At 43.0% G+C, this 27,916-nt stretch overlaps 1 protein-coding gene across 50 annotated transcripts in view; it reads left to right on the top strand.

Annotated features, from left to right (window-relative positions):
* LOC147610367 (uncharacterized) overlaps positions 1-12,547 on the top strand; it is an 80,102-nt gene extending 67,555 nt beyond the window's left edge. For 23 of the 50 annotated variants that reach the window (XM_086785969.1, XM_086785942.1, XM_086785944.1 and 20 more), the window contains 9 exons: positions 8,638-8,753; positions 8,902-8,944; positions 9,028-9,119; positions 9,430-9,478; positions 9,685-9,755; positions 9,843-9,968; positions 10,104-10,189; positions 10,498-10,543; positions 12,170-12,547. In XM_086785969.1, the coding sequence (XP_086642095.1) occupies positions 8,638-8,753; positions 8,902-8,944; positions 9,028-9,119; positions 9,430-9,478; positions 9,685-9,755; positions 9,843-9,968; positions 10,104-10,189; positions 10,498-10,543; positions 12,170-12,301 (761 nt within the window). In that variant the 3' untranslated portion in view covers positions 12,302-12,547. Of the gene's footprint in view, positions 1-8,637; positions 8,754-8,901; positions 8,945-9,027; positions 9,186-9,429; positions 9,586-9,684; positions 9,756-9,842; positions 9,969-10,103; positions 10,190-10,497; positions 10,544-12,169 lie in introns of those variants that run through there. The other 27 variants (XM_086785981.1, XM_086785980.1, XM_086785958.1 and 24 more) reach the window with 5 other exon arrangements.
* The last annotated feature ends 15,369 nt before the right edge of the window (positions 12,548-27,916 follow it).

Raw genomic sequence — 27,916 nt, 5'->3', positions numbered from 1 at the left:
GTCGTCCATCGCTAAGGACAGATCAACATGGTTGGTAATGGACAAGGTCTGTGGAAGGGGATCCACTAGCTCACGCGGAATCGATGGTGGGCGGACCATGCCAGTCTAGCAGGCTACTGCGGCTTGGCGCATACACCCAAGCTTGGCCTGTGAGAGGCTGGAAATAGGAGTAAGAAGCCTAGAAAACCCAGCCGAGGTCCCTACTGGCGGACTACTCGCACGAGATGTCATTTTTAGTTTTTTTTTAAAATAAAGAAATTACTCTTTTTTTTAATAAATATTTTGAATATATGAAAATAGATATTCATAGCAAAATAAATAAATAAAGAAATGCAAGGGTGACTTTGGAACTAGCTACCTGGTCCCTAGGTGTGCCAGCTAATGTTGATGTCGTGCGCGCTGCGGCAATGAATCCAAGGATGACGTCTCTGGCATGACTTGTGTGCATGTCCTTCGACAATTTCAATTTTACATTACCTTTATTAGGGCTTGATTCATCTTTGACAAGGTGCTCTGAGATCCGGAAGGGACTGCAAATTGGACTTCACGATGGTCTCTCTCTTGTGCTATGCACTTGACCATCTCCTTGTATGCTTGTGGGTTGCCAAACCTGCGCTCTTCGCAACAGCGAAATAGAAGAAAACAATCATCCATCAGCCTGTCTCAAGGCGACCATCCATCCCCGGCAGAAACATCCAGCGTTGCCTACGTACGTGATGGTCGTGAGAGAGAGCTAGAGCCTTGCGCTCTACAAACTGAGATAGGCCGGCTGCTGGTTTTGAACTGAGCTGTAGGTCGTGTTGTTGCTAGTTGACGCACAAGACGACTACAACCATGGCTGCTATGGTCCCTCGATTGTGACGACATGGCGTGCAGTGGTTGAGGTTTCTGGCTAGTGGCTCTTCTTCTGCTTCGCTTCACTTTATTGGCCTGCGGAGAAGATGTGGTGCAGGGTTGTGAGTTTGTTCTCTATCACACTCCCCTAGCAGGTATGTGGGCTCGTGCGCATGCATGTGGGCGGCCTACTCGTTTATGCTCCCCACGCTAGTGCATGTGCTACTAGATGGCGGCGTTGCTGCCAGACGCCTTGATGGACGACACTATTGTTACTGTTATGTGAATGTCAGGCTCTATGGTGCGGGGTGTTGCTGATGTGTTCATGCCGAGGCCGTGGCGGTGTTGAAAGCTCAAAACGATGACTGTTGGTGCCGTCTCTCTCACGAGTGCGCTACTTACGAAGGAGATGGTGATGACAATGGTCATAGTTGTCGCGGTACGAAAATACGATACTGTACACAGTACGATACGATACCGTACGGGAATTTTTGGTACGATATAAAATTTTGGGATATCGTACAATAAAATACGTTTTTTTTTTGAACACTTACAAACTATGGAGCTTCAAGCTTGAATGTGAGGGAAGGTTGGGGGGAGGGGAGGAGTCCACAGTGCTTGAGGAACCAAAACATTGTGATGTGTCTCTCCCAGTTGGATCTCCCAATTGTCTCCAAAAAACAGCCTGCATGGGTAATGTGATGCCAAAGGTCTCCTAGTGTAGTGTTTATGACTAAGGGACTATCCTCGCACAGATACGGGCAGTGCATCTAGGGTGATAGGTTTAGGGACTCCTCTGCAAATCAAAATGGCCCTGTCCAAATCTTCTCCCTCATACATAACTTGAGGATCTGACTACCTAGCCTACCTATACCAGGGATCTCCAAGTGATGTAGCAAGATTCTCTCCTCATCCTACCAATCAAGTGTACACTACCAGTCTACCTTGCCAGATTTTTTGGGTCTCTCAGCAATTCCATATGGAATGCTGAGTGGACACGAAAGTTGCGAAGTATTGCGGGCATTTGGAATCTTCCATCTTTTAATTGTTGAGCAGGATTTCTATTTTTGTTGAGCATTTGGGATCTATTTCTCAAGGAGGGGGGGGGGGAGACCTTATCGTACCGTACGAACCATATGGTATGAATTAGTTCGTACCGGTACGAGAAACAACCATGACGATGGTGAGGCTCAGGTGCTCTCGGCTGCAAGAGGGAGATGACAAAGACGATGGAGAGAGAGAGAGAGAGAGAGAGAGAGAGAGAGAGAGATTTTATTAACGTCTTCCAAAAGACCGAACTCGGCCTATGAGACAAATCGGAGTACCTGTATGGGGTATCCTCTGTCATCCCAACAAAATGAAAAAGTACTGAATAAAAAAGCTGAATCTGGGTGTGCAGGGGATGAAGCTCTACTACTAGGAGAATGCAAAGCTATATGCATGGATTATACAATCATGATATGCAACCTAGCTAGCTCCATCCTGTACCATACTGGGGGTATAAAATGGTATACATCAGTGAAGGGGGTGTCCACAGCTCCCTGAAGAACATGCCTGGGTGTGCTCTGAAGCGAACCAGTGGCTCCGCACCCTCTCTATGAAACTGAGCTCTGATCTCTGTCATCTCTCTCTGGTATAGGCGTGGTGTCCGAAAGCCAGGTGTCCTCTGTCTCCTGCGGGCTCTAAGTGTCTCTGCTCTCTGGAGAGTAATTCCCTGTCGTGTAGGGGCTGGGATGGGGATGGATCTCTGAAAAAATGTAGTAATCTGTGTCTGTCCCCCCCCCCCCCCCCTCTGGAGCTGTCTGAGCGTGTAATAATGTCTCTCTGTGGCGCTGTATGTCTAGAATGTATCTCCCCAGTATGCGCTGGTCTGCTGCCTCAAAGATGTGGCGTAGGGAATGTGGCTCTCTGAATAAAATGGGATCTCTCTCTCTGATGGCTGTATATGCTCTACATCTGCATACATAATGCTCCTCACTCTCCACCTCCTCTTTGCACAATCTGCATACGCTCTCCTCTCGGGGGATCCGTGCTACTCTGCCAGTCTCAATCTCCAATCCGTGTGATGAAACTCTGAGCTGACCAGTAGCCACTCGGGAGCCGTGTGGTAAAAAGCCCTGCATGTATCTAGGCCTCTCTATAAATCCATCATCAGTGATACTCATGAAGTGATCTCTGTAGTATAGCATCTTCGGTGGAAGAGGCTGTGTAGGCGATATCCATGTCTCTCGTGTTGTATAGAGCTGCCATAGATCCTGTCTCAATACTCTGTTCCGCTCACTATGAGAGAGACGGATATGTGGTGCATCCTTGTCATACTGGAATGGTGGTAGATGATCCATGTCTAGGCCATGCTGTGAGAACCAATGTGTGACCTGTGCATACCATGATACTCTGTCTCCTGCCTCAACCAACTGTCTAGATGCCTCAAAAGCTCTGTATGATAATCTGTCCTGTGGCATCTCTCTGAATCTGTCTAGCGGGCATATAGTCTGAAATATGGCCTCTACCATCATAGGAGGCGCAGCAAACTCTGCTCGGATAATGTCATGAGGTACTGACGGTTTGCTGCGTATCATGCGTGCCATCATGAGGGCCTGTGATCTCTCTATCTGTGTCCACCAATGGGTAGCAAGGCTTGGCGCCCATACTGCTGCTCCATACATCAATGCCGGTGTGACTAATGTGTCAAATAGCCACCCCTTCGTCCGGGGCTCCTGAAAATGCGCCTGATGGCACTGTCTCTCTAGCATAGCCAATGCTGCATATCCCCATGTCAATCTAGCTCTAGCTGCTGAACCCATGGTGAAGCGTGTGGCTGCTACAGAGAAGGTAACCCCTAGGTACACGTATGATGTCACCACCTCCACCTGGCATCCTGCGAGAGTGAATGTCAGCTGACTCCTGCCCTGTCTCGATGTATGAAAGACCATAACCTTGGTTTTTCCAAGGTTCACAGTAAGACCCCTCTATGTGCAGAAATCATCGAGTGCGTGTAGATGCTGCTGTAGACCACCTGGGGACTCAGACACTAATACAATATCATCAGCATAGAGCATAATATGTACTGAGGTACCTGCTAAATCAACTCCATCTCCGCCTCCCCGTGTAATGAAGTCAGCCACCTCATCAATGTATAAACCCAAATAGCGTGGGGGAAAGTGGGCATCCTTGCTTCACACCAATGGTGCTAGCAATAGTCTCGGACATACCTCCTGGACATCTGACTCGCCCAAAAACCTGCTCATATAATGATGCCCCATGTCATATCTGCTGGTATGCCAAGAGACTGCAGGCGCTGAAAGAGCCTCTCTCGTGGTACTGTGTCAAATGCCTTGCGGAAATCCACAAAGCAGCAATAGAGCTTTCTCTTCCTCACTCTGGCCTGATCAATCATACATCTCAAAGTGAATACATGGTCAGTGGTAGAGAAAGCTCTCCTGAAGCCTGCCTGCCCTGATGAGCGTAAACCTGCTCGCTCAGCATATAAGCTAAGCTCTTGCTCCAGCACTGCACCATAGAGTTTGGCCAGCACGTGTCCAACCATAACCGTCCTGTAGTTGCTCGGATCGAGCATATCCCCTGTTTCGAATCGGCACAATGGTGTGCATCGTCCACTCCGCAGGCAAACCCTCTGCTAGTGCCCTGTTAAACAGGTGTGCAAGAAAAGGAGCTAAAGAATCTACTGCATATATGAGATGCTCACCTTGCAGGCCCATATGGTCGGCGCGTCCATGCTGTAGGCGGCGGATAGCTTCCTGTACCATCGAGTGGGTAAAGAAGCTAGCTGTGGTAGGTCGAGGCTCCTGTGGCTGAGGTATAGGTGGCTGCTGTGGGGCATGGTATAGACCCTCTGCATATGTGTGCCATGTCTGTGGGTCTGCAATAGGTGTCGGGGTCCGGGGCTCTCTGAAGTGCCGCCATGAGACAGGGCTATCTCTACTCATGAAGAAATGAAAGATCTCTAGCTCCTGTATCTCTGCGAAGGCCCGCCTTTTGCGGCGAGTAAGTCTCCTCATCTCTCTCCTCGACTCCTGCTCTGTGATGGCTCCCAAGGCTCTCTGTATGCAGAGCCGTGAGTATAGGGCTCTGCACTCGTCATCATACGATCTGTTCTGGGGCATAGTCCCAAGTCTCGCAGGCTCTCCTGAGTGTATACGATGTGGGAAGCTCTGTAATGCAGCCGTGTGTAGGAGTGGTGCCAGCTGGGCTGTAATGGTATCCATAGATGCCAGGGGATCCATGAGTAGGAGCCCATCCTCTACTCTGCCAGTGTATATGTCTGCCATGTCATGTGTGAAGTAGATGGTAGTGTGTGGCGTGGGTATGTGGGGGGCTGGTGATACTGGTGATCCGGCTAGTGAAAATGCCAAAGTATGTATGATCTGCCCCAATAGGACGAGGTGGAATGGAGAATGAGGTGACAAGCTGTGATGCCTCCAAAGACCCCATAATGTAGTCTACCACCGTGCCTCCGGTCTGTGTATGACCCCCATGTGGGAAGCATGTCAGCCCTCCTGATCCCGACCACTGTAGCATCCCGTTATAAATAACGAGATGATGCCTGGCTCCCAACTCTAGTAAGTGGTCCCCATAATGTCCTCTGTCTGGTCCAGTGTCCTTTGATGCCCGACTAGCCCCTATCTCCTCTGGATCCACAGGGTGGAGGATCTCCATGTCATCATAGTCATACACCTTACACTGTCTGCTCTGCGTGTGGGCATTGAAGTCGCCCGTAAGAAATACTTCCCCTAGTGTAGAATAATGCATAATCTCCTCTGACAGACAAGTGTATGGCGAGGCTCCTGTCTCCTCCTCCTGTGGCATGTCCTCTGTAATGACATAGGAGGATCCTGATGGAGAAAAGTAACATAGAGCTATGTATATAACCCTGTCCTGTGAGAGCTGTAAGCTGATCCACATATATCTGGCCTCTGGATCCTGTGCTACCACTCTCAGTCTACCCTGTAGCTCCCGTCTGAATAGGATTGCTACTCCCCCCGACCCTCTCGAGGTACCCTGGCGTGTGGTCCTCCTGTATGCTGACTCCCACTGGAATCCCTCTACTCGAGGTACCCCTCTCTCTGGGCTTTGATGTGTCTCTGTCAAAAGTATGATGTCTCTCCCCACCATAACATGCTCCAGTCGTCCAGGCTGCACCCATAGTGAACCATTACAGTTCCATACTGCTATGTGTATCTCTGTCAGTGGCCTGGTCTGTGTCCCAGAGAGAGAGAGAGAGAGCTTCAAGCTTCCATGGAACTTGCAAAGAGGTCCCAAATGGTTGTCTCCTCTCCACCACCCGAAAATTAAAAGATAAGGTTCCTTATCCTTTGGGGTCCCAGCCTCTAGTCGCATGGTCAGGGAGCGTGACCTCTGCTCTAATACCAATATGATGTTCCAATCACTACGGACACACTCCGGCTATGCGAAGTGAGAGAGGAATGGCTCATGTTCACCTCCCAGTCGTAGAGCAAGAATGAGGGATTCCTTTATCTCACCGGACTATATGTAGGGGGCCTACCTGCCCACACTAGCCCGGACGCCCATGGTACTCCGACCTCGGCGTCTCACCCCTGAACCTCGGACTCGCTCGCTGCCCGCTCTCCGGCATGCGATCTCGTAGTCCGGTCGAGCCCATGTACTCGTTGGAGTAGTTTTAGACGTGGTTTGGTAATTGTGAGAGCATAGTGAAGTATCAAGCGAGCATTCAGCCTTTGTATTCCATTTCTCTAGCAGTAAAGTAAGTACTGTGCATGGGGCAGGCCATCCTGTCCATTGGAACCTCGTGTGGACGGGGCTAGGCTGAGCCTATGGATTTGGTATAAGTAGAACAAGGATTGAACACTGGAAATTGGGCGGTTGGGTGGACCCGAGTTGTGGGTAGTTTCCAAAACAAAACAAACTTGTGTTTTTTAGAACGAGAAAGACATGGGACGAGTAGATTAGTCTATTAATCATAAACATGGATAGAAGAATTGCCTTCAAAATCGAGGAGTCAAGTCATCTTGTTGAGTCGTGGGGGGGCACTTGATGTGATGTGCTTGTGAGAAAATTATGAAGGAAAAATACCATCATTCACCTTTCTTTACGTAAGGATTGTTCTGGTCAGACTGACAGAGACTGACGGAATAACCCAGCATTAGGAGATTGTGATATGCGGCTCGGAGTGAGTCATTCTACCCTTCACAAATGATGTCCATGGAATCTCATCATCATGGAAAAAAATAAAAACACAACAACAGAAAAATGTATACAATGATGTCTGGAGACAGAGTGATGTATATCTAATCTTGATCTAAAGCATCAATCTATCAATATCCATTAGCCGCTCTCAACAGCAGCTAAATAAGTCACTCCTATTGTAGTGAAAGTAACCCGTCCAGGATATCCAGCATGGGAGAGAAGTAGAATCGACAGGCTCACTAGATCCACTGAGTGTGGGAAAGTGACCCTATGGGTGGGGTAGGGTCGGGTTCGTGGAGGTCGAGGGCACTGGGCTTGCTGGAGTGTAGTGGCTTGATTGTGGAGAGAAGAAAGTTCTATTAACATCTACAAAAGACCAAAGTGTCTATGAGACAAAAAGTGTTACAATGTGTCCATGAAGTGACAAAATGGGAAAAAAACATGATTAAAAAAATCCAACTATAGCTGAGAGAAGAAACAACAGCCCTGTAAGTGCCAGTGGTACAATGCTACAGTGTGAGGGGATCCAAGTGGATCCTCGACATCTATGACTACATGGAGGCTCTCCATATCCACTGCCTGTGGAGGAGCGATGCTTAGGACTCTACCTGATTGAGTTGCGCCGCCACAAAAATCAGCTATGTAGAGGCACGAAGGCAGACCCCAGAGACCTCACTGCACACCATCACAAGTTTCTTTCATCCACCAACCCAGGATGAAAGCCCTTGCTGAAGCCCACGAGGTAGCCCTAACCCAAATGCCCCTACTCGATGGTCCAGGCAGCGCAGACTAACAGCACATGCCACAGAAGCCACCCCGCTTAAAGGTGCCTCCCTAGACAAAGTGATTCAGGTGTAGCAAGCTAGATGGCCGAGACCCACTGGTCCGAGGAGATGCTCCACCCAACAGCTTCATATCCGAGAGATCTCCAGAGATAAACGAGCGCCGGTCATCTGCAAAGATGCTTCTCCTCTGTCTTGACTTCTAGTGAACAGATGTGGCAGTTCCCGTTCTCTCTGGTAGTGCCCTCTGCTCGCCTAGTCTCCACCCTGAGGCGATGTGATGAGACTCTGATCTGGCCAATCCCAATCCTCATGGCATGTGACATATGCCTATAAAGATAGCCGTGCTTCTGAATGAAGCCATCTTCTGTAAGCCTCAGAAAGTGATCCGGGTAAAACTGCATCTTTGTAAGAAGCTGCAGTGGATCCAACCATGTGACACGGGTCTTCAGTCTGAAGAGGTCGGCTCGGATAAGTCGGTTAATGTCCTGGCGGGCGAGGTAACAGTGGTGTATCCAAACTGTAATAGAATGGGGGCATGCGATCCATATGAGAGGAACCACTTAGTAACCCTAGCATACCAAACCCTAATACGTCCAGAATCGCCTAGATGACTCTAGTACCAGCTGAGGGAGTCTGCCTCTGTCCAAGGTGTAGATGCGGTATATGAAGGTCACTGTCCGGAAGAGGGCATCAACTACCAAGGGGTTCGGTTCCAAACTCTGCAAGAATAATGGAGTGGGGAACACACACACAGAGAGAGAGAGAGAGAGAGAGAGAGAGAGAGAGAGAGGATTCCTCTTTATTCTAATGTTTAATTTGGTGCTAATTGCAGAAGACGACCCTTTACCTGACATTGAGGGCCTTTCTATCAATGGCGTTGCGGTTCTTGGAAACCAGATTACTGCATCTGGGATACCAATCAACGGCACAACCTTATGTCATTTTCAGGTTTTGACTTGGCTTGAACTTGCTGTAATGTTTAGACTTAAGCAAACGAAGTAGATTAGTGTTTTTTTCTTTGTTTTAAGACTTTTGTGGAAGATGGTTGTACTGGTGGGATTTTAATTATGACTTTCTTTATGGGTGGGTCTAACAGTGGGTTCGCCATCATCGCGATGGGAGTTTTTTCCATATATCAGGTGAAATTAGGATTTGTTTGCTTTGAAATATTTTAAAAACATGTATCACAGTTTGTTTTGAAAAATGGTGAGATTTTGGGCAGGAGCTGCACAACCCGAGTATACGATCACCGCTGATGACATTGATATGCGTCTATCACTGGAGTGTACTCCCATGGATGATAGAAACAGGAAAGTAAGTCAAAGGGGAAAATGACTCTTTTGCGGCTTGACTGACAGCTTCCAAAGTACATTTTTAGACGTGCTAAAGATCATCCACCAACCAAGAGACTCAACTAACTAAGATTATTAATCACAGAAGGAAAACACATGGTTAATAACAGAAGGAAAAAACATGCTTTTATACATCGGTGGTCTGATGGTTGAAATGTGACCTGGAGGTGTCCATTTCAGACAGGGACATCTTGTAAAGGTTGCACGTATAATTTTATATGGCTCGGTTTTGTATAAGAAGAGCTTTAACTGGCTGCAAATTTTCTATACAGGGTCAGATGGTTGAAGTGTTCGTTAATAATCAAAATTGGATAACCTTAGGTGAGGACCTCACTCCATCTTTAGTCCGTTTGGCTACAAAGCAAGGTCGATTTTGTTTGGATAGCCTTCAGACGCTGAAACAAAGAATCCAGCATTTGAGCGGGCAGGCAATGTTTATCCATTTGCCGTTTTGTAATTTTTGACTTGTTATATAAGAAGGCAAGGTCTTGGAAATCCAGAAGGATAACTTGTATTAATGATTGTAGAAATGGACATGAAGGACCAGATATGTGAATATCTTGATAGTGGACAAGCCAGTTTTGAAGTCAAGCTTGTGGTTGGTTTTCTATGCATCAACCCTTCAATGATTCTTTCTTTGTATGCTGGCTTGGTATGTTGTTTGAATGATTGCTGTGATTGGCAGGTTGAAATTTCTAATGATGTTTCTTTTGAGCCCGCTCTTTTAACCTTGAAACGCTCCATGTACGAGCTGAAAAGAATGAATGGAAAGAGAATTGTAGCAAGCGAAAGATATGCATCAGAATCAACAGTAGCTACATCTCTGCCCTGAAACTGCCCTTTTGCCAGCAGCAAGTTCTCAATAGATAATGCATCTGTACTATTTTAGGTTGCCAAAATATACAGGCTTATGTTCACTCTTTCCCATCCTGAAAATGTATAACAGGTGGAAATCAAAGTTGGAAAGGATTCTCAGTGTGCGATTATCAACAATGGTGGCATCATGCACTTGTTAGATTGCGATGATAATTGGTATGCGCATGTATTTGTATTACTGAACTGACAGAAGGATTTTACTGCACATAAAGGAGGCAGAATAAGTCTAAAATCACCAGTGTACATAGGGTAGTATTAAAGTAGTTTGGTCCTTTATGTGAATTGTTAAAAAGTACATATTTAAAGAATTGGAGAACTTTTTGTAAGGAAATACGAATATCTGACCATTTTTTTGTATGGTATATCTAGCATTCATGCCCACTTGCCGATTGCTTATGCACAAGCACATGTTTTGGAATCTCCATGCACATGATTAAATTAGCTATGGGGTTGTTTTGATACAGGATGCGAGATTTGCTGGTCTTGACCATGCGAGAATTTGTTAGCTTGGTAAGAAAATCTGACTAAATTAGTAAGGTATATATCATAACATTTGAGGGTTGGTTTCTCAAGTAATCAGTGTTACAAATTTGATTACTGAACGGCAGATTTCCGTGACCTGTTGTATGCCTTTTTTTCATACTTAATAGAAGTTTCTTTCCTGAAAATAAAAAATAAAAAGATAAAAAAATCCATCATGGTCTGTAAACCTCAGATCCCTAAGTTCTGTGCCAAAATTTTACTCCAAGGTAGCGAAATAGCCTTCAAGCTCCCTAGATCTGAAGACTTCTGTGAGTGGGATTTGACTCTGTTATAGCCTCATCTACTTGAAATTTGTACTGCCATCACTTTCTTCTTAAAGTAGGAAATCCTTGACGAGGAGAGGGTCAGCAAAAATCTTGGCATCCGGGATGCTGTATCAACATTGAACCATACAAAAGCATACAAAAAGTCTCTTTCACAGGTTTTATAACTGAAACAGGAACCTTTGCGAAAGTTGTTTGAAGGATCAAAGCTTGGTTCAGGAGAGCCAGCTAAAGAAACCTACAATGAGAGCATTCCAGGAATGCTCGTTCTGATACACCAACCTGTCAAAAACCTGCTGAGCATTGCGCGTGCTTCCAACTTCTGCCTAGGGTTTGACAATACCACAATCTCCATGGACTTCCTTGTTTAATGGCTTATCTGTTTACATGATCAATCTCTTGAGTGTTATATTGAATTCCTACTTCATTTATCAAACCATGTGGAGAATTGATGTCCTAAATTCCTTCTGCAGCAAGCAGTTGAATTTTATAGCTTTCAAAATCAGCTCTGTACAACTACACTGATTATTATTCCCCCCTGGATCATGATTATCTGGATCTTCAATCATTTTGAAGTTACATGCAGAGTAGCTGAATAGGTAGAAGCAGGGTTCGGTGCTGCTCTCACATATCTTAGGACAAAAACCCTTAAAGCTCAGAATATACGTTGTTGAGAACTTCTGCATGAAGCATAGTTATCAAAACTTGCGGTTGGCACCCTGTTCTCATGCTTTTGCCTGGGAGTAGCCATTGCCAACCCAGTTGAGGCATTTGCATCCCAACTTGCTTTACAACCCTATTGATGGTAACTTTGGAAAGCGTTGATTGGCAGGTTGGGAAAGGCCACATTGCCACATCACATTAGGCTTGGCCCTAGGAAAATAATGCCCTGCCTAGTTGTTAATGGAAAGATTGTAAGCACTGTTGACATAAAGATGTTGTGTCATTCCCGTTCTGCTGCACCTTCAACCCTCTTTCTTCCGTTGTAACCTTGCACATTCATCAACTTTATCCTGCTCACGCATGTGAACCTATTTATGGAACACAACGAACCCTAAGAAATGATGAAAGGGTGACGAGAGGGAGGCAATTAAGCAGAGCGGGAACTAGGGATAGCAAGTGTGCATGCAGGAGCAGATCAGGTGGCCAATTCAGTCTGTTGACAGCTAACGTGTGGCGTGTCTTCTTCTAGCCCCCAATGCATTTTCTAGGGCTTTGAGACAGCCTATAAATCTGAACTCTTGCTGGTTTTTCTGAGTGCACCTTATGCATGACATTATGAGGGCACAGAGCTTATTTTTAGCCTGTGTAACTTGGCTTTATGATACAGGCTTTGATGCTATCATCAATTTGGTGGCCATCGAGATGTTTTGCAATTTTGAGTGATGCTATTTCCAAAGTTTTAATGCAGGCTATTGATCGAAAAAGAGCGAAGAAAAGGCTTTGGTTGACAAAGAAATAGGTGCAGAAGTTTGAGTCCTCTACATGCTGTCATGAAAGTGCTGTGTGGCAAGATGCCAGATTTTATTTTACTGGGTTCACTATTTGGTGTAATTTAATGCAGTGAGTGATGTTGTAAGAGATAGTCACATTATAATTTTGGTACGTGTACCATGATATGGTCAGAATACCGGACATTATTGTTATTTATTTCTAAGAAGAATTTCTTGTAATGACTTCAAATCTTCATTTTCTTGTGGATGACAAACTTGGAGTTGCCAGTCTGTGCATCACTTTAATTTGCAAGTTTTGTGATAGACAGGCAAAGCTTATTTTCCGAGACGACTCCATTTGCAAGTCCAATGCTTGGCTTTTAAGAGCCTTGATCAAGCAGAATTGCACCGCAGCTTACATACTCTTTTTAGTTTGTTTTCTGTTTCACGCGTGAGGGATAGATTGCGAAAGTCACCTATACACCACAAAATTGCAACAGGCGGGACTGGCCAGAAAAGAGATATACTGAGTGCAGGTGATGATTCCTCCCTTTCGGCTAGCGATACCATTATTTATGATGAATCTCAGCTTTCCATGTACAACATACAATGCCTCTCAGCAGTGATGTATTTGTAGGCCAGTTTATATTTTGAAATACGGTGACGCAGGAGTATATGTCGTGGCCACATACGTATATGATCACAACCTCATTTGCCTGAGAATCAAAATCTCGTGATGTTTCATAGCGCAGCATTTTCTGAGCAAAGCAAAGCTAGCAAGCATAGATATGAGTCCACAGATCACTGTCATTTCTAGAATTCCTGAAGAGAATTGTTCTGGCAAAGCAGAGATGAACCCACCATCCCATGACTCCCCCCCCCAACCCCCCGCCATGGTCTCAAGTTGTGCATCCCAGCCTGACAACTAGTCACCATAGAAGAGCATCACTAGGCGTTCCACGGGGGGATAAAATTGGGCAAATCTGCATCAGTTGTAAAAATCAATCAATGGGCAGGAGGATAAAATATTATTGAGCTGGCATTTCAATTGAAACGGTAGACTTGTCTGTCTAGATTATGGTGGTTTGCATTAGCATCAATGCATCAAAGACGCTTACTTGTACGCCATTGTATTTAAGTCTATGCCACAAATACCATTATTATCAGTGTGCTTAAGGCAACCGAAAAAAAAAAAGGAAAGTTGTAAAGTTTGGTTCTTTCACTCGAGTATATTTACGAAAATAAGTCCACAAGTGCTCAAGATCTCTTGATCTTTGTTGTTGCTCTTGTGAAGTTATCTTAGTGCAATTGATTTGATTAGTGTGTGAAAGGTGGAACCATGGTCTATTTTTGCTAGTAGAGTTATCTCAAGTGCTCGAGATAACTCTACTAAGTCTAAGATAACTCTACTAGAGAAAAACGTGAAATGTATTTTTAAGAGGCTTTGTTTAGAAGAGCATAGGAAAAAAAGTGCCCTTTTTAAGAAAGGCATTTTTTATATAGTCATTCTATAAAAAATAGGGAGAGGGGGGCAACAACAAAGATCAAGAGATCTTGAGCACTTGAGATAACTCTACTAGCAAACTGCCTACCTATTATTATGTAACATTTCAAGAGTCTGCTTGCTTGGTTGGATTGTTAATAGGAATTGGTTTTGGGATTTGGTAGAACTAGGCATAGGATTGTGTTTGCCTTCCATAGATCTACCATCCTCTAAAGTTTGGGTGCAAACAAACAAGATGGATTTTGGACCTTCTGGGACGGACCTTGCATGCGTAAAATCCATCACTGCCTATTTTTAGTTGTTTTTGAATGCTAACTTGGGTTTAAGGAGTCCAATGTCAATATTGTTTGCACCATGAATATACACTAGATCTATTTTTAGTTGTTTTTCATTGGTAACTTGTGTTTAAGGAGTACAATGTATTGTTTGCACCATGAATATACACCAAATCAAGTTTGGTGAAATTTTGAGCATTCTATGCCTTTTTACAGACTCTGGGAAATAGCTCGCATGCTAGATGCTATGTATAGAGTAACTCTATGGAAAAGAGCTTTTTTAGAAACACGCATGTCTCTTTCTTCTTGACTGGGTGCCCTTCGTGAAACACGCACGTCTCTTTCTCCCAGACCGGGTGCCCTTCATGAAACACACATGTCTATTTCTCCTTGATTGGGTGCCCTTCGTGAAACTAAGCATACACCTGTGTTGGCAATGCTTGGGCCTTGTTGTTCGTTAATATGTTTGAACGGGCTTATGCATTTATGGATAATCACATTGCTAAAAAGCTTGGTGCTTCACTCCAGAGCACGCTTCTGAGAATGGTCCACACTGGTAAATATTATCTAGCTACATCTTGGAGAATTTCAAAGACAGGAAATGGCATGAGTATAAGGTCTTCTACGATTTGGAAAGTGATGACGCTTCCTCACCTCACACAATGCGTAGACATAGATGAAATCTTCTTCATGGATACTCCCAATGTCAGATACTTCAATCCGCTATATGGCCAGTCCAACATACATGAAGATGGGAATGATACAAATGAAGATGTCGATCGAGCATGAAATCATGCGAATGCAGATGCATATCCGAATGGCTCCGATGAACATGATGCATAGCCGGGGATTTCTGGCAATCCTATCGTCATTGATGATGATGAGAATGCTCATTCGCAACAAGACTACAGTGCATCATATCTTTGTGTGTGGGAGAAGACCGAGAACTTTAAAAAATCTATCGTCAATGGAGATGACTTTGTTCCACTATCACTTGGTGTCTGTAAATTTGTTTCCTATAGCTTAGTCGGAGTTCTCTGTTGAAAAAAAATCTATGTTTTGGTGAAAGTTTCTAAATGTCTGTTGTTTGGCTTTGAGAAATCTTTGTCGTCCACCATGTTACTTCGTTGTTTGTAAAAATCCATTGCAATAAACTTCTTGCATTGTTTGTTTCTTTTATTTTTATGTCTGCAATTTAAATCTTCGCCTTTCATTTGACATTTAAAAACTAAATGTTGCCTGCTTACTTACAGTGGGCAACAAATGAATATGCACTAGACAAAAAGTTGAATGTGCACACTAGACAAAAATTAATTTTGCGCTGAAATGGACTCAAATCAGTCCACCTGTTATTTTTAGCAAGAATGTTAAATTGTGACCGCAAATGAAATTGTGATTTGATTCTAAGTCAGCAGCAGGTAGTACATAGATAGCTCTATTGAGCTATGCCTTGTCTAGAAGTCGTACGAACCCAATCGGTTATTTTTAACATTACAAGAAAAGCAAGTGGCTCTAAGTGTAGACTCATCCTCGAAACTTATTCATGCACTTGCGAAGTGGTAGTGTTGTTTCACCAATTTTGTTAGAAGTGGATCTGAGATAGCCTCTCACGCACCTACCGGCGCCGTTAGGAAGCCATGCAAAAAAGGGCCAATTGCGAGAGCTTAGCTGAGACTTAGAACGGACTTAGGGAGTCGGACATAGTGTTCTCTTTAGGTTCCCGAGGCCTTGTGTCAGGTAATGGGTCCTTACACCACCTCCAGCGACCGAGGATCGGTTGGGAAAATGAGCAGTGAGAACCACTGAGACAAGTGGCTTTGTGAGAACATTAGATAACTCGACCATCTTGAGAAGATACCAATTGGTTTCTTCGGGTTGATATGTTCTATGGATCAAACAAATAGGGTTTTGAAGATTGTGCACTGAAGGATGCAACATGTATCTAGAAATCCGAGTGGTATATTTAAAGAAGCAAATCCATCCATTGGTTTCTTCTTCTACAGAGATAGATACTTACATACCTTGTGAGGATTTAGAGTCCGATAGGATCACAACTGAGAATAAGGGTGCCTGGTGAGATAGGATCACAACTGAGAGTAAGGGTGCCTGGTGACAGTGAATTAATTATTTGATATGTATTAATTCAATGTCAACCAGACACCCTTATTCTCAGTTGTGATCCTATCGGCCACTAAATCCTCACAAGGTATGTAACAATTATGGGATTTAATTAATACAACTTTAGAAGATGAGTTTCCCCCCACCCCCTCCCCCTCTCTTCTTTCTCTACTCGTTGAGTGAGCCCTTTGAGCATTTTTATATAGAATTGTGGACCTTAAATAGAAAGGATATGGATGAATGCATGAAATTAGAATTAATGTGGGGGGCCATCATTTTATTGCTTTAAATAGATAGGATTGCAAATAGAAAGCATATGGGTGAATGTATGCAAATAGAAATGATATGGGGGGTCATCATTTTATTGCCTTAAATAGAGAGGATATGGGGTCATCATTTCATTGACTTTTTCAAGCATTAATTACATACTAAAATGAAACCTTAGAAAACACTCTTATTCTTGAAAATCTCACATAATATATTTAATGAAAATGCAAAAAAAAAACACATTTTGGTGTCATATTCACTTTTATCCTTGATTTAGAACATACAAAGTCGGGCTTTGGTGAGTCATGCTTAGGAGGCTCAAAGGGCAAAGAGAAAGCTATAGAAGATGAACCTATAGATGCCTAGCTATCTACGAGTGGATTCCCAGAGTTTACATACATTCTTGTGCAACTAGTCCCGAATAATATGCATTACCACCACATGGTGTCCTAACTTGTGCATGTTGCGAGACCTATTCCATATAGTTACGTGTTTTTTTGGGATTTACATTGTGTTTTCAATGACTCTAGAACTCTGATTTGGACAATCTTATAGTCAAAATCTATCAAATCGAATTAGGGATTCCAAAAATGTGCTTATCATAGAGTTTAGCATGAATAGTTTAAATGGTCCAAACACTTCCTACGAAGCAATCCTCCTTGTAATTCTTTGTGGTGATCCAAATGATAGCTAATGGATAAGCTTTAGGGTTTAGAACCTACTTGGATGTGGTGGATGCTCGTGGGATGTCATATTGATGGATGGAAATGCATCAAAGCTACGTACCGTCAAGCACCCACCTCTCGAGACCCACCTATGCTATATGCATGCTCAGATATATTAGAAGAACGATCACTAGAAAGATGTGATTGCAAGCTAAGGATAGAATTCCTACCTCCACTTACCTTCCCCCACCAAATGTTGAAATGTCATAGGTAGGTACTTTACATTACACATGCACATGCAAATGCAACTAGGTGGCCTATGGTATCACCGCACTAGTAGAAATATGTTGAGTGGAAGGGTAGAGTCTCTTACCACCAAGATTTTGCCTAAATCCCACCATCATAACTATAACAAAGTGTTCTTAGGATGCACATGCACATGGGATGGACCTAGGAACATGAGCTTAGGGTCATTTACATATGGGATTAGGGCACATAGACCCTAGAGCTATAAAAGGCATGTGCTCTAGGAGTATTGTACCTTTTGATACCTATTAACCTTTTGATAACCATCATAATACAAGTCAATTACTCTCTCTTCTCTTTAAACCATCATAATACAAGTCAATTACTCTCTCTTCTCTTTAAACCTAGGCTAATCCAAGGTTAATTAAAATAATCCAAAGCTAATCTAGATGCATCTTTCTTTCATTGTATCAGAGCTCTAGGCTTAGATCTTAATGTTTTGATTAGGAGATTAATCATTTTTAGATTACTGTTAACTCAATTTTTGAAATGCATTTTCTTGAGTGTTAATCATTTTCGGGATTGATTTTTACATAGTTTTAAGATTTGCTAATTCCTTGTTTTGACAAGATTAGCAATGAAATTTATGTTAATCATTTTTGAATTTGTATTAATCACTATTTTTAGAACCCTAATCCACTTCACTGTTCGATTCTTGAAGTTCTTGATCTTGATTTCTTGAAATTTTCTTGATTTTCAAAATTAGGGTTTGTAAAAATTTTAGTAACTGAAATTGATTTTCTTGCACTATCTTGCTTAGAGAGCCTACAGTTTCAAATATCAATCCTTAACGCTCTTATTTCTATAAAATCAAAGCCTATCTTGCTTAGAGAGCCTATAGTTTCAAATATCAATCCTTAAAGCTCTAATTTCTGTAAAATCAAAGCCTATATTGCCAAATCTTGAGTTCTTGGAGAAGCATTACAAGAAAAAGATTATTGTGTAGAAAATCAAGGTTACTATGCAGAGTTTTCAAACTACTATGCAGAATATTTAGATTACTGTGCAGAGTTCTCAAATTTCTATTGTAGAGCTGCTGAGTGCAGATTCATAGCAGTTTTGAACAAATTTCAATGTAGATTTTAGTGCAGGTCAAGATTAATGTTGTTTTCAACAAACCTTGGAGCAAGTGCACAAACTTTAACTTCATTTCATGTTTCTTGACGAATAGTCAAGGGAAGAACACGCATCCTACTCCTACAATATTGGCAGCAACCTCAGTGGTGGTGAATCTAAATTTTCACAAAGATTACATAACAATTGCAAAGAAATTGTGAAAGCTTCAAGAGCAATGAATTACAGAGAACAACAAAGAAATATTGTAGTTCTAAAGCAAAAAAGTGTGTAGAAACGGTTAAATCTTTTCAGTTTTGTGTAAAAGCAAGGTCTTATCATAGATTAGTATTAATATTTCATAGATTAATACTAAACACACTTCTCCAATAAAGATTGATCAAGCTACACTAGTTTTGATGTAAAAGTATACAAGCTTTAAAAAATATAAAAAAAGTTAGTTGGTTAACATTGTGTTACAAGTATGACCCTGTGGGGAATTGAACCCAGTCCACTGGTGTGAGCCAGAATTCCCCATACACCACATGGTTCTCCTAACTTGCATACAAGGTTTCTTGAGTGTGAAGATCTTTAAGTAATAGTGTAGAGTTGGTTGAGAAGACAAACAGTTTGCAGCTTGGATCTTAGTATCATAAAGCCTTGAGTTTCCAACTCTCAAAACATTATCGTGCACAAGACGAGATTGGGAATTTGAAGTGAGATAAGTTCAAGGTTGCAAAGTAGAGCTTCAGTGTAAGGCTACATCACCTTGATCATTCAAGGCTCATCATAGCAAGTTCATGGCATCTAGCTTAAATTGATCACCAATGACACTTGATGCTAACAGAATTTAAATCTACAAAGATTGTGTGTTGAATGAGAAATTCTTACAAGGTTCATGGCATCAAAGCTTTCATGGAAGTTCAACCAACTGCAAGCAACCAAATATAGCACTTCATCGCCTCTTTGAGGCTCAGTTCAAGAGCAGAGATCTAAACACGTTAAGGCTTCATCGCCCCTCTTGGAGACTCAGCTGAAGAGAAATAACACACATATCTTTTTTGTGCTACAATTGCCAAGTGCATTACAAAGAGCAATAGTTCCATGTTGGACAAATTTGTATACCAGTTGCATATCAATTATAACATGGACACATTTACATTCACAATTTTATGTTCGTGTTGATTTGCGACACTGAAGACAGCTTTCTGATCATAGAAAGGAAGCTTGTATAAGAAAGCAAAGATTAATGCTAATCTTAGTGCTTCACAAAATTCTCTATAAAGAAATCAAATATAGTCGTGGTTCTTGGTGATTCCTTACAAGGTCTCTACGTTCCAAGTACATTTGGTCAAGGGACTTGCATAGTGACAAACATTTAGTAGAGGGACAAGCAATTAGTAGAGGGAAAACCAAGCAACACTGCAGCTTAAGGCGGGTTTCACAAGCTCCCCCCCCCCCCCCGATGCATGTGCCACCCCCAACGGAGCCCCAACGCTCGTCCAGTGCATATTTTCCGTGTACTGGATGGCGTGCCGCATCTATTCACACCAACACCACGCGTCCGGTAGGTGGCATGCCTACTCACGGATAGGAAACCCTGCTTCATGTGAGGACCGGCATGGATGTCTTGCCCAAGCGCAAACCCTGTGCCCGCGTGCTTTGCGGCATCAATCACGACCTCTCTCGCCTTCGCCTCATCACACCCTGCTCCCGCCATCTATGCATGCGAGTATAAAAGGGAATTCGCTGCATCAAGCAGGTACGCATTCCAACAGAGGGTTTTACAACAAGCGCCAAACTGCATCAATCTTCATCGAACAGGTATGATTCTGAGATTATGTGTACTCTTCTCTGTTTTTTATCATGTTTCCTCTTCTCCATTGATACTGTCCAAGCGGCGCTGGTTTGGTGTGATTAATGCGTTGATTAGGCAACCGTTCCATGTTCTTAACAGCAAGTTCTTTTCTTCACAGTCCTGCTGCCAACAAACCAGAATGCTTTTTGTAATCATTAAACCTTTAGTTTAATGCTTTCTTCTACTTGGATGTGAGATTTTCATATGGGTTATCATATTGATATTCATGCATGTGTATATCTTTTAGGAATATAGATTTTATCATTTGCAGGCACCATTCATTAGATATGCGATGTATGTGTAGATATTGGGAACATAGATTATATCAAGCATCTACCTGTTCGAACACATGTAAGTATCTACCTGTTGGAATAGATTATTCATGCTACTCGTGTATCTATGTTGAGCTTCTGGACCGCTAGTTTCACAAGATAATTTGTGCTTGGCTTTTTGCTACTGTTAGAAAGAAGAGGTCCTGCACTGCAAGTGCAATTTGGTATGTGGATGCTACCTTTTTATGGTATTAGAAAACTATAATGTTGGTGCCAAAATCTTACAAAATGTGTTCACCATTAGGGCTCCTTTAATCTGCACACAACAGGCTCTTCTAGCACTCTCTGCAGTCTCAAGGCCCCTGCAACTATGGGGACTTACTGTAATTATGGAGCTTCTGATCAAAGGATTATACTAAGAGAGGGAGAGGGAGAGAGATTGAGAGAGAGATACTCATTCTAGTGTCTTGTTGGCCCATCCATCGTAGGATAGTGCCAGAGAATGTCGATGCAACGACTTCTAACTGATTCCCAAGTTGATGAAGACTTTGTTGACACCACACAATGTTTCTTCACTGAGAGCTAGATGTCTAGTCCTTCATTGCCAGTTAATAGCCAAACAACTCCTGTCATTTCCTCGAGCTTTGCTCCCTTGTTTCCTTCTTCATCGCCAATGTTTTTTCGCTTACCTACCACACCAGGTCCAAAAATCCTCGATCCTAGCAAGCCCTCACCACAATCAGCTAGATCTAAGCCATGACGGCCATGGTCTAGTTGCTTCCCAAGAGCTAGCTTCCCATGCAGAGGGGAGTAATATGGAGGCTAAGAAGGGAAGAAAACGTGTTGATGGGAGATCCTCAAAACCACCTGCCAAGAAGCTTAAGACTAGAGGAAAGAAGACCCAGAAGGTGAATGGTGTGGAGGACCAAACAGAGGCGGAGGGTGGGAAATCATCAATCTGGAAGGACTGTTGGGTGGTTAGCTTATGCCATGAATGAGGTGGATGCAATGAGACGAGTTCAAGTGGCCTACGAAACAGGGCCAGGACTTATGGTCAAGGATTGCAAATAAACTAGCATCCACATTTAGTGACTTCGACAAAGACAGTGAAGCTTGCCGTAAGAAGTGGGGTCGTGTGTACGACCAATACAAGGCGGACAAACTTCACAACTCTGTCTCGGGAAATAATGCTCAAAAAACATGTAAGTGGTATGATATCGTGGATGAGTGCATGCATGATCGAGCACATGTCCGGGTATACAGCCATGCATCTGCACCACTGATGAGTCCATGATGCTAGATGATAGTTCACAATCACATGCAACAGAAAATGAAGACAAAGATCCATCTATTCCTCAATATGTCCACAAGCCATAGTCTAGCACACCCAAAGCCGTGCGGAAAGAAAGATGCTTAAATGGAAGAATTCATTGCCCAGGTGACCTAGAATGGATGTGGCATTCTTGCTCACCTAGAGTGAGCCACAGAAAGGAGGGAGGCAGTAGAAGCAGCGAGGGAGGCAGTAGAAGGACGAAGGTTGCAGATCCTAGAGACCTTGGGATTTGCAATGATTCGCTTCCTCGATCATGCATCCCAGAAATGACACCCGCTTTTGTGGAACAAGAAAGAATTTGGACTATTTGATTTTATTCTAGGCATTATTCTTTTGTTTTTAGACGTTGGTAGAATAGCTTGAATTTGTGCTTTGAGACATTGTATGTTTCTATCATGCTACTACTTTACGTGGCTGATTTTGTTTGCATTGCTTTGCTTCCACTTTCGTATTCGCATGTGTGAATTTGTTTGGTATGTCTGCATTAAAAAAAAAACAAACAGGAGTGGAGCAATGGATATATCTATGGAACAAGCCATGTTCTACAATACTCATAGTGTTAATGGATGAACCTGTGCATACCCACATGACTACACAGAGGAGGAAGACATACTGCCTTGGTCTCAAGCCAATCAGCACTATGGAAGAGTGGCTCAAGCCATTAGAATGCACATGCGTCGCAGAAGGCATGACAACCGTGCATGTTAGGCGTATGAACGGCCCTAGAATTTCATGGAGAGATGCCTCTTCGGGTCGTACTCCGATGACATGTTCAAGGGGCAAATGTGTGTGAGCAAGAAGACTTTCACTTACATTTGCATGAAAGTTGCCCCGCAAATGCGGCGGCAGAATACAACCATGCAAGCAGCTATACCGATGGAGAAGAGTGTTTGCTTGGCACTACGTAGATTGGCTACAGGCTCAAATCTTGAGGTGCTAGGAGATTTGTATGGTTGTGCTACCAGCACCGCTTGCACCATAGTCTTGGAATTTTGCTTGACTAGGTGTAAGAACCACTGGAACTTTGTTCAATCGAGTTCACGCATGGCTATGGTGGAAAGAGCTTTCGGTATGTTAAAAGCAAGATTCCGCATCCTTATGAAAAGGTGTTACATGGACCTTGCAAATGTGCCTGACATGGTAGTTGCTTGCCTTGTGTTGCACAATATGTGCATTGTGCATCGTGACACGTTTGACATGAATTGGGTGCAAGAAGCAGAGACTGAACTCCAAGCTGGAGGCAATGTAGAGGAGACGCGAGAGGGATATTAGCAAGCACTTTGGCCGAGGTCTGAGCCGTAGCAACAGAAGGGATGATGTTGAGAATGATGGTTGTGGCTCAGGATCCAATCGACGTGACAATTTGGCAAGGTCCATGTATCATGAGTACCTTCGAGGACATGTTGATCTTGAAGACATTGCAGACGAGGAGGAACTTGGTTGATGTAGGTTTGGAGACCAGGAGGAACTTGAGATTACATGCATGTGTGGTGTTAACTTTCCATTGCATCAATAAATTTTTAGTGTTAATGCAAGCGCTATTGATATGGTGGATATCTATTCTCTGGTATGGTGGATATTTCTTCTGTGATATACATGGTTTCAAAGCCTATGATGATTGTGTCTTTTATATTTCTTGGAATAGAAATACATGTATATTTGTCTTCACGCATTGATACTAACTACTTCTTGCATTTGGGAAGGGGGGAGATGGTGCAATTATCCACACTCACCGTCTCCCCCTTTCTCGAAGAGGGCTTCGGTGTAGCCACACTTGTTTTGTGGTGGTGAAGGGGTTCAACTCCCCTGTCCTCTCTGCAAGAGAATACATTTGTTTTTTTTTTTTCAGGAGTCGTAGCATGCTGCGAGTCATCAAAATTCTGTACATTGCAAAACTCGTACTTTGAATTGCAGTCCACATTCAAAGAAGGTACACCATCAAAACATGGCATGTTGAAAAGTTTACGGTCTATGAAATGGTATATTTGTATACATCTTTCTTTTACCTGTAAAGTTTTGTTTGCAGGTGTACTATGAAGACAAAGGTGATGTGCAGTAGCAATTGTACCATCAAAGAGAGCATCGAAGGGACTCATTTATATGTTGTCCAGGTGTGAGAAATTAATTTCTTTGTAAGAAGAAATCTCTTAAAGAGCAGATTTTATTTAACACTGTGTGATCCATTGATTTGAGTGTTTGAATGGAGCATCCCGAGTATTTTGATTCATATTTCCCCCTCTAGACAGCAACAGATTTGTTTGATTGAAGAAAGCTGTTTGATTGAGCTTCGAAAAAACGTTGGGCGAAACGTCCAATGTTTTGGTATGTTATATTTGCAGGCGGGCGGCATTTGTGAAATGGAACTTGGGGATGTCCAGACGCAGCCAAAAAGTGTGTGCCTGCCTTGCTTGACATGCTGCTGCTGGACGCTTGTGAAACCCGCCTAAGTATATGACCGAGAAGGTAACCACAACATTGCAGAGCAGAACATTATTGCAATGTGGGAGGAGAGTAAAGTTGGCCTGTAAGTTCATGATAGTATCAACTAAAGGTTGAGGAAATATTCGGACCTTAATCACAGCAAGTAACAACTCTGTACGAGGTTTTTCCAGAAGTAAAGCTCACAGGCCACGCAAAAAAGCATCATCGTTGAGGAACAAGCTCAACTCAGCACGAAGACAAAGACGAACAACTGACAAACTATAAAAAAATATAAAAACATTGCACATCTCGCACTCTGAGGACAGCACAGATCCGAGTGATGGAGTGCTTGTTCAAGCTTGGTGATCATCAAGCTATTGAGCTCTCAACGCAGCTGGATGGTTGCAGCCTACCAGAGAAGCCGCAACCTACAATATGGCGAGCTAGGAGGAAGGTTAGCGAAAGCCAGAAGTGGAAGCTACAACGGCCGCATCATTTACACTGATTTTATAGTTTTGGCTTCATCACCTTCTTCCAAATACAGCAGATCATGTATAGCCTAGCACTACTCGTTTTGCCACAACAGCGCATAATCGACAGAGGCATATATATATTTCATCACGGTTCAGCACAGTACGTGGGTGGGTGGGGTCAGAGCTACTGTGGTTCACCATCATGGGCTTAGCGTATTTCAAGTGGGCTTTGGCGCATTCTAGAGTGTACTCATACCATAACATAGGCATGGTAGTGGCATCACACGTACATCGCTTAGTTTACTCTTCATTCAACGCATCACATAGGCAAGCAGCGCAGTCAACCCAGTGCTTCATCGCCTTTGCACAGGCAAACATCACGCATCGCTTAGTTTACAGTTCATGCAGCGCATTCAGTTCAGGTATAGTTCGAATTAAGTAAGCAAGCTACAACGCATTAGCCTTTGCAACGAGGGCGATATTAAAGGTTGCAATATTCCTCAAGACTGGGAGAGAGAGGCAACTGAGAGTGAGCAACGTTTGTAACACATTTTACCAAAAAAAAAAGAAAAAAAGAAAAAAGAAAGAAAGAAAGAGTATCCAATGCTTAGGGTAGGGTTTCCACAATTTACACTTAATTGACTTTTCACACCCCTATTTTACCTTGCATTCTCTTGGCCATTCCAGACTGTGGGCAGCCATTGTATTCATAAACAATCTCCACTTTCTTGTCCATCCATACTCGGCACCTAGACACCTACACTTTGGGTATTGCCTTGTACTCATACACAATCTCCACTTTCTTGTCTATCCATACTCGGCACCTAGACACCTAGACTTTGGGTATTGCCTTGCAGGCTTGTTCACATGCATTATTTGCATTTTATTAGAACTTGTGTACATATATTGTTCCATTAGTGGGCTTTTTGGATCTTGTTCACACACGTTGAGCATTGGTTGGTTTTCGCATGTAGCCATGGTTTATTACCATTACCCCTCTGCTACTTGCCATGGTCCTTTCTTTCTTTGGTGAGGACGACATCATCATGTGACTCATGATTGGGGATGCATGTGTGATGCTAGATTCTTAGTTGGGATTCTTCATATGCAGTACCATGGGTTACCCGACATGAACAGATTATACATCACTTTTGCTGACTTTGTGCATACATTTGGGACATCCAGACTTCGACCATTGGATCCTTCATCATCTATTTCACGTGATGAGGAGATAGTTCATTCGGGCCATAGATGGAGGATGGAGTTGTGGAGTTTACTGTCTATACATGTTCGACATCTATGGGATGAGAGAGATTGGCACATTCAAGCGATCCTTTGACTGTTGGTCATTGAGATATTTCTTAGAGGCAGATGGATCAGTTTTTCTTAGTTGGGATGACTCTTATGGTTGTTGATTCGATACACGTGCACATGATGCCACTGCTGACACATACGCACATGATGATGATCTATGTGATAGTGATAGGGAGAGTGATATGTGTGAGTTAGATCATGTGGGCATGATCTTGATGGGAGGGATGGCAACGAGCATTCCAAGCATTGTGATTGATGATACGCCTATGTCTACCTACCTTCCAACGGATCAAAGTGATGCATTATGAGATAGTGATGCATTAGACTCTCATGGGGATCAGCTCTTACCAAGTGATACATCCATTGTAGTGTGTGAGATTCGGGATGATGATACTTCTTCACATGTTGATGAGCACATGATAGTGCATGAGGAGCATAGACTTGTGTTTCTAGTACTAGATGGGTCAGGCTACTCTTTTAGATCTTCTATTCATGGATATATCTACGATTCTATCTCTACTCCTAGCTCTCATAGCATACCTGGTAGCATTCATTCGGGTTTATTGCATATACTTGGGCAGTCAGGAGATAGTGATGCATTAGACTATCATGGGGATCAGCTCTTACCTAGTGATGCATCCATTGTACTGTGTGAGATTCGGGATGATGATACTTCACATGTTGATGAGCACATGATAGTGCATGAGGAGCATAGACCTGTGTTTCTAGTACTAGATGGATCAAGCTACTCTTTTAGATCTTCTATTCATGGATATATGTATGATTCTATCTCTACTCCTAGCTCTCATAGCATACTTGGTAGCATTCATTTGGGTTTACTACATATACTTGGGTAGTCAGGCATTGCACATGAGTATAGCGATGATTTTGTTGAGGTGAGACTTCGTAGGAGAGAGAGGCTTGGGGATGCCATAGATGATGATTTAGGAGATGATATCATTTATCTTTCATGTGAGGATACCTCTTCATTTTTTAGTGAAGACTATGATGATGTTAATGATTATGTTGATATGTTGGATGATCATACACACATAGAGGGTCTTGCACATGAGGCTATAGTTCATGGGTCGGATCACACTCATGCACATATAGATGCAGTGGATCATGCCTTCGATTTTTTGAGTAGAGCTATATGGGTTGGAGATGGCATGGGTTTCCATTTGATTCCACATGAGGCTGACTTCGAGATGAGTTCATTTAGCTCTCATGGGTGTCTACATGATCCTATGATCTTTGGAGCTGGGATATTCATCTTTGGGTGCATTCTATGCCACTTGAGATGTATGGTGGATGATTATGTGGGGGCATGACATTCAGATACACCTGTGACACACCTTTGTCTTGGCCTACACGATGATTCTTTTGTGCCAGGACCATTTTTCATTCCGACCAAGTGTGATGTTTACATTTGGGACTCCATGGATATCAAATTTACATTATGGTCATGAGGATAGACTTACGAGCTTTCCTTATGACCCAAGAGCTACTATATTGACATCGGAGAACCGTGATGTGCACCATATCTATCCGTTTGACCCAAGAGGGTTGACCAACCACGTAATCAACATTGGCTCTTCACATTTTCCATTTGATCTAGGTGGTTCGAGGGCCATTGCTTTGGTGTCTGCATGGCTTGGGTTCCTCTTTTATCCATGCAGATGCGGTTGTATGGATTACTTCATCTTCAGGGTGTCATTCGTGTCTTCTAGCCTCATCATCGACAAGAGTCCTTTATCTTTTCCATTTGATGCCGGGGGTCATGAG

The sequence above is a fragment of the Cibotium barometz genome, chromosome 49, assembly GCF_041138505.1.
Source record: "Cibotium barometz isolate CiBa-2024 chromosome 49, ASM4113850v1, whole genome shotgun sequence".
In the NCBI taxonomy this organism is placed as follows: Eukaryota; Viridiplantae; Streptophyta; class Polypodiopsida; order Cyatheales; family Cibotiaceae; genus Cibotium; species Cibotium barometz.
Note: the sequence above shows the minus strand (reverse complement) of the source record. Positions and strands in the feature narration are given on the sequence as shown.